Source organism: Oncorhynchus nerka, linkage group LG2 (genome assembly GCF_034236695.1).
Source record: "Oncorhynchus nerka isolate Pitt River linkage group LG2, Oner_Uvic_2.0, whole genome shotgun sequence".
Lineage (NCBI taxonomy): Eukaryota > Metazoa > Chordata > Actinopteri > Salmoniformes > Salmonidae > Oncorhynchus > Oncorhynchus nerka.
Genome location: NC_088397.1, coordinates 29,549,891 through 29,563,629, shown reverse-complemented (window position 1 = coordinate 29,563,629; position 13,739 = coordinate 29,549,891). Strand labels below are relative to the sequence as shown.

Below are 13,739 nucleotides of genomic sequence, written 5' to 3'. Positions count from 1 at the left end.
AAGGTTTTCATCAGACAGCAACGATGAAGGATATCAAGAATCTGGAAAGATTACGTATGGAGGAATGGTCTAAGATCCCTCCCAATGTCTTCAAATAAAACATTTTATAAACAGGCTCCATTATCCTCACAAGGTGAGGTATTGAAAGATATTGAAAACAGAGGCGCCAGTAAATTTAACCATTATCTGTCAAGATTTTTTTTAAATTACCTGTTAAAAAAATCTCTTTCTCTCAGCAATAAAATAATTTGTATAAAAAAACATAATTTCCCCCTTTTTTTAAGCATTCAGTATTTGTATGATTTATTTCATAAGGGTTCAATTTATTGACAACCCTGTTTTCAATACCTTTCAATACCTCACCTTGTGAGGATAATGGTACTGATAATTGTGAGGACAGACACTTGGAGATGAGAAGCAAGTACAGGGAGTGAACATTTAATAAATAACAGAAATGAAACCGAACACAGACAGTGTCTTACCAGGGGAAACAAAATGACATTAATGCTGGCATGGGCAACAAACTGAGGAGCAGACAGATATAGAGGGGGCAATCAACAAAGTGAAGGAGTCCAGGTGAGTCCAATGAAGCGCTGATGCGCGTAATGATGGTGACAGGTGTGCGTAATGATGGGTAGCCTGGCGCCCTCGAGGGCCAGAGAGGGGGTGCGGGAATGACAGATAATGATATTAATATATATATTTAGAAACTGGGTGGTTCGAGCCCTGAATGTTGATTGACTGACAGCCATGGTATGTCACAGGTATGACAAAACATTTATTTTTACTGCTCTAATTACGTTGGTAAAACGTTTATAATAGCAATAAGGGGACCTCGGGGGGTTGTGGTATATGGCTAATATACCACAGCTAAGGGTTGTATCCAGGATCTCCATGTTGCGTTGTGCCTAAGAACATCCCTTAGCCGTGGTATATTAGCCATATACACACCCCCTCGTGCCTTATTGCTTAAATATACAGTACCAGTCAAAAGTTTGGACACACCTACTCATTCAAGGGTTCTTCTTTATTTTTTTACTATTGTCTACATTTTAGAATAATAGTGAAGACATCAAAACTATGAAATAACACATATGGTAACATGTAGTAACCAAAAAAGTGCAAAAACAAATCAAAATATATTTTATATTATAGATTCTTCAAAGTAGCCATCATTTGCCTTGATGACAGTTTAGCACACTCAGGCGCACCGATGATCATACCATGCTCAAAGTCGTATATCACTTGCATTTTTAAAGGCCTTATCAAAGGCTTCCAAACTAGCAATGACTACAGTGCAAAACAGACCAAAGGACATGGCAAATACTCAATCATTACTTACTGACACTCCAATCTGTCCCCTATACACATGTAATTGTTGGTAAACTACTACAGTACCACATATCAATGAAATGGGTACATCACTCTCACTAACGGGTGCAATACATGCACCCTCTTACAAGGCACGCCTCAAAATATGTTAATGAGAGAAAAGGTTATAGGTGCTCCAAAAATACAGTGGGTACTGTATTCTGTGGAGTGAAATTACAGGACCATTCGAAATACAGCAAGTCTTTACAGTAATTTACTGTTAAACTACTACTGTTCTTTGGCATTTATTGGATAATTTACCAGACGTGATTGGGAGTCCCATAGGGCAGTGTACAATTGGCCCAGTGTCGTCCGGATTTGGACGTCATTGTAAATAAGAATTTGTTCTTAATTGACTTGCCTAGTTAAATAAAGGTCAAATAAAAAGAAATATCTGCCTAAGTCTATTAGCCTCTGTACCTGAGATGTAACTGTGCGCACACATTTTGTCACACTGTATAAGCAGTTTTAAAATGTAAGAATGAATGATGTATTTTGTATACCTCTTCACTTTTTAAATATTCTACCTACTACTAAAAAAACATCCTGTCACAACACAGTTGCATAGATTTACTCAGAAAAAGAACCGTTTCAAATGCAAATCTATCTGCATTGGACAATCAGCCAACAATCTCCACATTTAAATTACTCAGTAAAATAAAATGACCTCCACACATTTACTAGCATACCATTAAGTGTCAAAACCTCTCAGGAAAGTAAATAAAAGTGTACAAGTTTTTTTAACAAACATTTTAATTTCGAAAAAAATATGAATGTGTCTTACTGTACATACAGTTTGGTTTTTCTATTGTTGGCTAGTTATTATTCTACCAATAATTATTCTATATATACTGTATATATATATTTTTAAACCTTTATTTAACTACTACCAATGTAAACGAGGACGTAGCAACTAGAACACGGGTGAGTATCATGCTATTGAAGTGAGAACACATAGGTTGCGGTCCCAACACTTAAAAGACACACCCTCGTCCACTTGCCCTCGCCTTATGCCCTTGGGGGAATCCCCGTCGCCATCTTGGAAGGAGGTCCAAATGATTAGCCAAGCAAGGGGAGTTTGTAACGTAAGCCCCTCAGCCCTCGTTTTTAGTCGGCTTTGAGAGTGTACAATTATGTTCACTCCGGGGCCTGAAACTCTCCAAAATTCAATTTGCGACGATTGTACATCCGCTAAGAAAAGTCCACGAAAACTTAAAAACAACATCAATGGAGAAGTCAACATACAAGTATAAGTAAAAACGAATGCAAATAAGTTTGAAATTGTGATACTAATGCACATGACGGCACAAGCACGTCTCGTAAAAAGTAAATATGTTTTGTTTGGTTATCTTTTAGAAATTGTAGAAATAAAAAAATTTCCTTCTTCAGAAGTTCCAGCTACAGCAGTCAGGCTAACATTAGTTAGCTAATTCATTTGCTAGCTACAAGTGGTAGGCGTATATTAATAATTATATATTTAATATAAGTAGACATGCACTCAAAATTGACTGTAGGGCATACATGAAAACACAATCATTATGTGAAAAAACATGGGACCATCATACCACTCAGGAAGGAGACGCGTTCTGTCCCCTAGAGATGAACATACTTTGGTGTGCGAAAAGGGCAAATCAATCCCAGAACAACAGCAAAATACCTTGTGAAGATGCTGTAGGAAACAGGTACAAAAGTATCTATATCCACAGTAAAAGGAGTCCTATATCGACATAACCTGAAAGGCAGCTCAGCAAGGAAGAAGCCACTGCTCAAAAACAGCCATAAAAAAGCCAGACTACGGTTTGCAACTGCACATGGGGACAAAGATCATACTTTTTGGAGAATTGTCCTCTGGTCTGATGAAACAAAAATAGAACTGTTTGGCCATAATGACCATCGTTATGTTTGGAGGAAAAAGGGGGAGGCTTGCAAGCCGAAGAAGACCATCCCAACCGTGAGCACAGGGGTGGCAGCATCATGTTGTGGGTGTGCTTTGCTGCAGGAGGGACTGGTGCACTTCACAAAATAGATGGCATCATAAGGCAGGAAAATGATGTGTATATATTGAAGCAACATCTCAAGACATCAGTTAAGTTAAAGCTTGGTCGCAAATGGGTCTTCCAAATGGACAATGATCCCAAGCATACTTTCAAAGTTGTGACATAATGGCTTAGCAACAAAGTCAAGGTATTGGAGTGGCCATCACAAAGCCCTGACCTCAATCCTACAGAACATTTGTGGGCAGAACTGAAAAAGTGTGTGCGAGCTAGGAGGCCTACAAACCTGACTCAGTAACACAAGCTCTGTCAAGAGGAAATGGCCAAAATTCACCCAACCTATTGTGGGAAGCTTGTGGAAGGCTACCCAAAATGTTTGACCCAGGTTAAACAATTTAAAGGCAATGCTACCAAATACTAATTGAGTGTATGGAAAGTTCTGACCCACTGGGAATGTGATGAAAGAAATAAAAGCTGAAATAAATCATTCTCTCTACTATTATTCTGATATTTCACATTCTATTAAGATAAAGTGGTGATCCTAACTGACCTAAAACAGGGAATTTTTACTAGGATTAAATGTCAGGAATTGTGATAAACTGAGTTTAAATGTATTTGACTAAGGTATTTTTTACTTCCGACTTCAACTGTGTTTAAATTTATCTTGCAACTCTTGCGCACGCAACGCGAGTCATGTGGTCAGCATGTAACACGGAACCCAATCCGACTGTGCGCATGCGCCATCGTGCATAAATTTCCCCCCACACCAAACACGACACACAGGTTAAAATATCAAAACAAACTCTGAACAAATTACATTAGTTTTGGGACAGGTGAAAAGCACTAAACATTTATGGCAATTTTGCTAGCTAGCTTGCTAGCTAATTTGTCCAATTTAGCTAGCTTGCTGTCGCTAGCTAATTTGTCCTGGGATATAAACATTGAGTTGTTATTTTACCTGAAATGCACAAGGTCCTCTACTCTGACAATTAATCCACACACAAACCGGTCATCCGAATCATTTCTAGTCATTCTTCTAAGCTTTTTCTTCTATGGACTTTATATTGAGATTGGCAACTTTCATAAATTAGGTGTATTACCGCCACTGACCTAGTTCGTCTTTCAGTCACCCATATGGGTATAACCAATGAGGAGATGGCACGTGGGTACCTGCTTCTATAAACCAATGAGGAGATGGGAGAGGCAGGACTTGCAGCACGATCTGCGTCACAAATATAACTGATTTCTATTTTAGCCCTTGGCAACGCAGATGCTCGTTGGCGTAATAATTTAATAATATAGATTTTTAAATGTATTTTTGCAACGCGACGCGTGCGGTGTAGTCAGCCTGTAAGGCGAAAGTAAGTGAATGATGATGTGTCTTTTAAGTGTTTGGACTGCAGTCCCAGACTTTCTGAGTGGGGGCTAATTACTGTTTCATTAAAATTACACTATAGTGGCCTGGAAATCCGATGATGTTGCTGAAGAAGACAAATAATTAGTAGAAAACAACTTTGCCATCATTATGATGGCGTCAAGTTTACTTGAGAGAGATGACAATGTTGCCGTGAGATAGCAAAGTTTGTCAGAAATAGGTACCAATGCTAATGTTAGCTAGCAAAAATGTTGCACTCTCCCCTCAATCTTAGCTAGCTAAAGTTATACTGCATCTAAAGTCAATCTGGCGACATAACAATAATGACAAAAGCTTGTCCTACTAATTATTAGCCTCCTTTCGGAATATAATCGTGTTTCCAAGCCACAGTAATGCACTTCAGACTAAATCTTCATCGGCACTGCATTAAGTAGAATGGGCATCAGTCATAAAACAAACGTTCCAAATAATATTGTGGTGAAACGTGCAATATATGAATAGGCTTCTATATTCGAAAGACACCTTAACCCCAATATAGGCTATTGTATTCTACTATAAAACAGCACTGTTTTCCCAGTTATCAAATGAGCAGAGGAAATATTAGAAAGAAATGGACGGTCTCTCTCAATGTGTTAGTAACATAAACAGAGCTCGCAGTGGGAAAATAAAATTATAAGCATATTGATTAATGACGTTCATTCCAATCAGGAAATAATGTGGGCTACTCCAGTCTGTCAAAAAGTGCTGTGTAGGCCATGCACTCTTCAGGAGAAAAAAAGTATTGACAAGAAAATACTGTGACGCAGCAACAAACAGGTACCAGCCTGTCAAGGACAGTTCTGATAGCAAGAGGCAAGTTTTTATTTTCCTCCCTCTGTGTAATTGAATGTAACAGCACAGCTAAAAGTGACTAGCTTCACCAATAAACCCAAAGCTATACAGTGGATCATAACAAGAATCACCTGACATGCCCACTATAGCAAAAGTCACGGTACAGTAGCAGGCAGCTCAGAAGATAGCGGTCAACTTCACAGTAATGAGTTTTTATCTCTTTTTCTTTTGTTTCAATGATTTCCTTCGTTTCACAATCATTTCATACAGTTTATCCATGCCTTCATGGAGACCTTCACCTATGATGGCACATGCAGGCTGGACATGGTAGGTGGTAGAAGGGCTGAGCTCGTGCAGTGCCAGTTGCTTCTCAATCTCATGGACCGGTAGAGACTTGGGCAAGTCCTGCTTGTTGGCTATCACCAGTAATGGAGTCCCCTGGTTTTCTGCGAATTTGGTAACTTTATGCAGTTCTGTTTTGGCTTCCTCTAGTCTGTCCACGTCCACTGAGTCCACTACGTAAATTATGCCATCCGTGCACCGACTGTAGGATTTCCACAACGGTCTCAGCTTCTCCTGTCCCCCGACGTCCCAAAAATGACAACTAATCCCTTTGGCGGTACCGTTACTCAGTTTTATCCTCTCGGTGTTAAATCCGATTGTGGGAACAGTGTTCACAAATTCGTTGAATTTCAGGCGGTACAGAACAGTCGTTTTACCGGCAGAATCTAAACCCAGCATAACAATATGCAGGGACTGAAAAGCAGCTATGTTAGAAAAACTGTTGCCCATTTTACGCACTAGTGAATGAGAAGTCCAATAAGAGGGACCTGCTTTAAGCTAGGCATACACATGGGCTATAGCTTTCAGAGATCTATATGAAAAAAGTCATTGTTGTTCCATCTTCTGCTAATGCGTTCTGCAAGCACGCATTTCTCGAGGTAGATAACCTGTATGTGTTGTAGACGAGCACAATTAAATACTATCTGAAATTGTTATTGTCATCAGTCCCCCTTGGTCTATCAATAAATGCTGCGATGAGATGCAGTCACCTCTGGCACGTTGTCTCCCGTCGCATACAGCTGCAGCCAACAAATGCTATTCAATAATCGGATGCTGCCTAACAATCCACCACGGGTTGTTGTATTAACATCTCGTCTTGAAATGAATTAATATGCAAATGCAGACCTTCTCTGAAGAGGCCAGGTAGCCTAAATAAAGAACATTTCTGTTCTCAGCGAAAAAAATAACATCCTGAAGCCCAGCGCTGTGGAGAGACTGTTGGTTCACAAGGTTGCCACAGTGGTTACCATTCAGCGTTGCGCACACAAATTAGTCTACTACACTAGGAGACTCCGCCTTCGCGTAGCAGACAAATCAGGAATGCTTATAGACCTCAGTATGGAGGGGAGAAACTTCACATTACCGGTGCCGCGTGTGCATAGCGGCAAGCAAACTGCACTAAGGGTCAATAGTGAAACGAAACTTCAAGGTTACAAAACTTTGTACAGTGTTATATTTATTTATTTATTCAAATAAATTCCTGGCACCCGTGTAAGCTATGACATACACATACAAATAAATATAGAAATTTAAAATATGTATGCCTATGACATGAATACTGCACCATAATTGAGGAGGTTGAGTTTAGACACATTTATTTGCCGGGTAGGCCTATTGCCTTTTTTTTTTATAATGACCCATGGCAAGTTGCATTTTCATCACATTACAAAACATGCATGTGTTGCAAAGATACACCACTAGATGTCAGGACAACTCCTCAGCAGGCTTCCATAGCAAACCAAGTGGCAGGGCTGCCGTTTTATTGTGTGGGCCTTTACAGCCTGCCTCAGGGGTTATTAACTAAGCACCTAATTCATATTTTCTCCATTTATCACAGTTCAGCCAGGGATGCATTTTATTTTCAGGTCAGCCTTTCTTAATCGTATATGAGACCATTTAGGGTAGGTCTATTAGTGAATTCCTATGCTTTGTAACTAAATAGTTTATGCATAAATACACACAGTGCAACATATAGACTTGTTGGCTAATAGGCTATATATTTTGTTTCTTCATACAAAAACGTTTTATCCCCAAAGAAGCAAACTAATTATACAGCTCAACTCAAGGAGAGAGGGAGAAAGAGAGAGTTAGAGTAAAGAATGATGCTCCTACTAGGATCCAGTCAAGGGAGGCCTATAGCCTTTCTACATATCTAACTGTGCAACCTGACTCAACAGGGCCGTGTTCCCCACAAATGGCTTTTTATCCTTGCGTGGCTCATTGATGCAGCATGTGGTGGGAGCTGGGATCAATAAAATGAAAGAAAGCTGAGGCTCATCACAAATCAACACATTGCAAATAATGTTGCCTTATCCAGCTCCCTATAGGAAGACAAAAGGAGTCTCTTTTATCGCTCTCTCTCCATGTGAAATGCCACTTCTTTATTGGTGTTTAACCAGTCCTACTGCCTGACACCTGAGCCATCCTTCCAGCCATGCCAGCTCATGCATTTCAAAGTAGCTCTGATGTAAAGTGCTTCAGTGGCATAAAGAGACATCAGTAACATTGATTTCCTTCCAGTTCTCTCAGTTCGAGTCTCAAATGGTCGTCTTTTCCGTATAGAGTGACAACTTTTTACCAGAGCCCCATTGCATGTGGTCAAAAGTAGGGCACTATGTAGGGAACAGGGTGCCATTTGGGATGCAGATGTGACTCGTTTTGATGGGGTAAATAATGACACAGGCCAAATCATGGATCTTTAGTAGAAGTGTGCTTGGCGTTCTTGGAGGCTTGAAGCGTTTCTACCAATACTGCAATCATCACTTTGTAGCCCAACATTTTCTCTCTCTAAGTAATGTAGCATTTTTGGTTGAACTTTCAAGGTTCCAGAACTTTCTTTTAATTCATGTTGTACATTGTTAGTTTTAAAAGAACATTTGGTGCCAAACAAAGTGATTTTAGTAGCCTACGGTTTCTGTATATTACCCGTGAAAGCCTGATTAACAGCTAAATGAGGATACATTTCATGTTCTAACTTCTGCTCTATCTAGTTCGGCATTCAGCAAGGTTTGACATTTCTCCTTCCCTGAAATCGACCCCCACACACTCGGAAGTCCCTTCACTTTTGTCTTCCACTCCATCTCCAGTGTACCTGGTACTGCCTCTGCTATGGTCCAGTGGACACAGCCTGCCTGCAGAGGAGAGGGTACACTACAGGTGGAGGGAGAAACACTGCTGCTATTTTCAGTAGGGAAACCGGAGTAAAATGGAGACCACACACACACACACACACACACAAGCACGCCCGCATGCACAGAAACACACACACACACAAGCTGTTGTGAAGCAGGATTTGCATATTGTCTTTAACCAAAAATGTAGTTAACAGGGAAAAAGATGTACTTTATTCTATTAAATGATATTTGTTTATAGATTAAATCAAACATGGCAGCCTGTCACCTACACGCAATTTCTTAGAGGAGCTTGAAATGGTGTGTGGATTAGAATAATATACATATTGAAATGGAAAGCAGAACACTCAACACATCCGAACACATGGGACCCATTCTGTTGCTAGGCACTGGCAATTTCAAGAGCCTTGGAAGTGTTCCTGAGACGAAAGGAAGCGTGTCAAGGTATAGACACAAGAATGCATTCAATGGAGAATAGCAACACCCAGTAGACTTAGTTTTGAGCTCAGACTTAAGCAACGATAAAGGTTCAAACCAGAGAGATACAATGCAATTCCATGCTGTGGCTAAAACACAGAACAGCCTATTTTTAAGTTTAATTTAATTTCATAAATTTTTTTAAAGGGGTGGATCAGCTTTAATATTGCGGAAAGATTGTTGCTTCCATCAATGTAATTGTCTGCATCATTTCCAATCTCCCATATATGACATAAACATTCATATATATACATACATACATACATATACAGTACATACTTTTTTTTAGAATATACCTTTATTATTTCCCGCAAACCCTACCAGCCTTCCTCCAATTGTAAACTAATAAACAATAACACTTAGGCTTCTACCATCAGTTTATACACATTTTACAGACAGTCTATTTTACAATAGTTATATTTTTTATTTGTTTTTAGTCCTTCCTCTATTTCTGATGTCCATTCAGTTCCATTTCTATTTGTAACTGTGCTATTTCACAAGATTTCTGAACCTATATACATTTTACAGACCCTGTATGTTTTACATTGGTTATCTTGTTATTAGTCCCACCCTTCATCTCTGTTCAACCCCTCCCATCTATCTCTGAACACCATCCATTTTGGATTTCTATTTGCCATATATTTTACAACTGTGCTGTGATGCTTCACAAAAAAATATGGACAGTACCAAAATAAATGATCTAATGACTCTGCCTCCTCACAGCAGAATCTGCAGAGCTGGGAAGATTGTATCCCCCAAAATATATAACATTCTATTGGTTGCAAGAATTTTGTAAAATCATTTAAATTGAAAAATTCTACGTTTTGCGTCCGGGGTTGTTTTGCATGTCAATACATAAACCACGTGCAATGGAAATCTCAAAAATCTCTTCCCAACTATTTTTCAATTTATCTTCCTTGCTTTTTTCCCCTTCTACTTACCTCTTCCATTTTTTGTGGTAATGCTGCAATTAGTTGGTTGTAATTTTGGGCAGAGCAGACATTTCCATATGTCTGTGGTAGCTGCATGTGTGACATAACGCCACCACTCTGTACAGCACTTTCTGTACAGCACTTTGAGATATCAGCTGATGTACGAAGGGCTATATAAATAAATCTGATTTGATTTGATTTGATTTGATTCCTATTTATGATATCATTTACAAAAGTCATACATTTTTCAATTTTTTAAAATCAATTAGTATATTTAAGTTTAACCACACTATATTTGTTGTATCATTTGTTCTTTCTTTTCAGGTGGATTAAACTGAAATTGCAACCAACTTTCTAAGGCTTGTTTAAAAAATAACTGTATTTTGGAGACGATTTTGTTTTCAAACAACCGAAAGTGAGCAGTTGTAATCTGAATAAAGGGGAAAAGGCCATTCTTGAACATGGGGTGAGACATTCCTACCAATTTACTGGAGAACCATTTCGGATTTAAGTGTAACTTTTGTATGACTGATGCATTTAGTGAGAGGTCTAATGCTTTAATATTTAATCATTTCTGCCCTCCGAATTCACATTCGTTATATAAATAGGCCCTTTGAATTTTTGTCTGGCTTGCCATATTTTTTGCTCATATCATTTAAGAAGCAGGTCACTAGGTGTAGGCAAAACCATAAGCAAATAGGTCAACTTATTTAGAACGACAGTGTGGCAGAAATCTACTGTGGGTTAAATGAAACTCCAGTCATGTCCTAGTATAGTTAGAAGAGGGGATGGTCTAATAACCTCCTATTGATTATTTTTACATTTTTAAATGTAAACCCTTATTTAACTAGGCAAGTCAGTTAAAAACAAATTCTTATTTACCATAGCGGCCTACCCCGGGCCAAACCCGGACGACGCTGGGCCAATTGTGCGCCGCCCTATGGGACTCCCAATCACGGCCGGATGTGATGCAGCCTGGATTGGATAGAGAACGAGAGAGAGACAAACAGAGTGAGAGAGAGTACCAGTCTCCCTTCGCTGCTGAACTAGTGAGACTGTTAATTAAAGTGTCCACTTTGTGCCATGGGTGTCCTGGCCATTCCCTCCTGTCCTGTCCTCCTCCCGCCCGCCCACCTGACTATACTCTTATTCTCATGTGCTGACAGTATAATTTACAGAACCCTGCAAGACTCCATGGGACATTAGTGAGAAAGTGAACAGGAAAAGTAGCAACAAGGCCATTTGGTATACTGCTTAGGACAGCATTTTTATATGACCAGGCCTAGAGAGTAAGACAACTGTAACTAGCCTACACTGGTTTCACCGGAAACTAGGTTTGCAGCATTTTGTTGCCTGGTTAGGTTATTTATTTTTCACAGCTAAAATATTTTTGAATATTGTAGAAGCATTGAATTGAAGTCAACAAGATTTACGATGATCACTGTGTGTAGTGTTGTAGAGTGACTAGGCCCTCCCCCTCTCTCTCCCTCAGTGTCAGGCTGTTGGCAGTAGAAACTCAAGTGCTTTCCCCCTCTTCTCAGACAGAGGCAAGCTCACTCCCTTGGCAAGTGTTTATATGGAGAGGTTACCATGGAGACAGCAAATCATCAAAGCAGCACATTCAGCCAATATGTTCTCCCTCCCTATAAATTACAGTACTTTGAGTGAACACACACACATACACTGGCACATGGACACACTGGCACACACACCATGGAGTCACATACACACGTGCACGGACGCGCACACACACACACACGGAGTCAGGGACAGAGGTGATTATTCATGATCCCAGGGAGACAGGATATGAAATCAAACAACATTTAGTAAATGGGACAAGCCTCGCCCTCAGCTCACAACATCTTCCATCTGTAGACTAATGATCACATCATCATTACCTCAAAAAGCTTCCTCCATTATAAAACCCACTAGCCTAGGCACCTCTTTTGACCATAACAGTTCATTTACATTTTGAGAAATAAAAGAACACATGAGGTGAAACATGGGCCTGGGAAACTAAGCCCCTGCCCTGTCCCAAGCTTCAATTCCTCAGCTTATCTGAGAAAGTGACGATTGTAGGCCTGCTTTGCATTTGTACTTTGTATTTGCGTGAGGATTTCTTTCACAGCCATCCTCAATGTCCCAATACACTGTGTATGGTCTGGACTGGCCTTAATGTCTCATGGGCATTCATTGGTTTATGCATGATTCACAAGCAGAGGGTCGAACCCCAGACAATGGTGTGACCCTCTCTCTGAGCACGCACGGTGAAGGCCATTGAGCTGTAACCAGGCGACGGGCAGGGAGGAATGTTTATCGCCGTGGTGACTCATATGGAAGCAGGAAGAAGGGAACTGCAGGTGCCCTCCGTCGCCATGGGGAGTCTGTCTCCGTTATGGAGGAATAATTATCATAGATTGAGTTTAATTAATTAACCCCATTATTATTATATAAAGGTGCGACAGGACAGACAGCAACACAATACTAGATGTGATCTATACGTTTAGGAATGCATTGGTGTCTGGCCACTCTTCTCCATCTCCTCTTTTTTGCTCCCCCTCTTTCTCCTTCATCCTCCTCTCTTTTAATAGGTGCACGTCGAGCCTGTCCTCTCTCTGTCCAGACTGTGGAGAGGTGAGGGGGTGGTACATTTCGATCAGACCTATGGAAATCACATTGATTCAACTGCTGCAGTGCCCTTCCAATGAGAGCTCTACCTTCAATATTGGGCACAGAGAAAGTTTCATACATTTAAACATCCTTCTACTGAACTATGTGTAATGCCTCGGCTTGGGTATCCACTCTCATATTGCTAGAACTCAGATAAACCAAGGCCTCCCACGAACTCCAACAACTAGTGACGCAGGGCCTAATCCGGGCACTAGTCATATCCCGTCTGGACTACTGCAACTATCTGTTGGCTGGGCTCCCCGCTTTTGCCATCAAACCCCTGCAACTTATCCAGAATGCCACAGCCCATCTGTTTTTCAACCTTCAAATTAATACAAATAAAAGTTGCACTTGTCTTGCTTTATTGAGGAAGAATTGACTTACTACGACTGAGATGTGGTCGTCTCACCTAGCTATCTTAAGATGAACGCACCAACTGTAAGTCGCTCTGGATAAGAGCGTCTGCTAAATGACTCAAATGTCAAATGTAACTAACAGACAGTCGCTGCAACCCAATCTCACTTTTTGATGGCATAATTTGCCGTTTGACTTGCAATTAGACCTTGGCGCAAGTTGGACGAACGTCAAGACTGGAAATTTGTGTGTGAGATCCTGTTGCATACAGTATTTCATCCATCCATATATTACTGTGATTTGTTGTTCATTATAATATCTTTGTGTTTTCATGAATTCAGTTACCTCATTAAAAGTACCTTTTTTATGGGAATACAAAAAAACTTTTGCAAGTCTACAATTAATTGTGTTATTTAAATTCAGTATGAGATTGTTCTCCTGAATCAGCCTGATGCAAGTGCTTAGGAATGCCTTAAATTAGCAAACAAGCCAACTGGCCACTAGCCCAAGAGTCCAATAACTCCTCACCAGAAAACACTGT

General features: G+C 40.1%; 1 protein-coding gene across 1 annotated transcript; it reads right to left on the bottom strand.

The window, feature by feature from the left end:
- Positions 1-4,399: 4,399 nt before the first annotated feature.
- On the bottom strand, positions 4,400-6,862 carry LOC115129655 (ADP-ribosylation factor-like protein 4C). The gene has a single exon (XM_029660258.2). The coding sequence runs from the start codon at positions 6,361-6,363 to the stop codon at positions 5,785-5,787; it is 579 nt and encodes a 192-aa protein (XP_029516118.1). The 5' UTR covers positions 6,364-6,862; the 3' UTR covers positions 4,400-5,784.
- Positions 6,863-13,739: the final 6,877 nt, after the last annotated feature.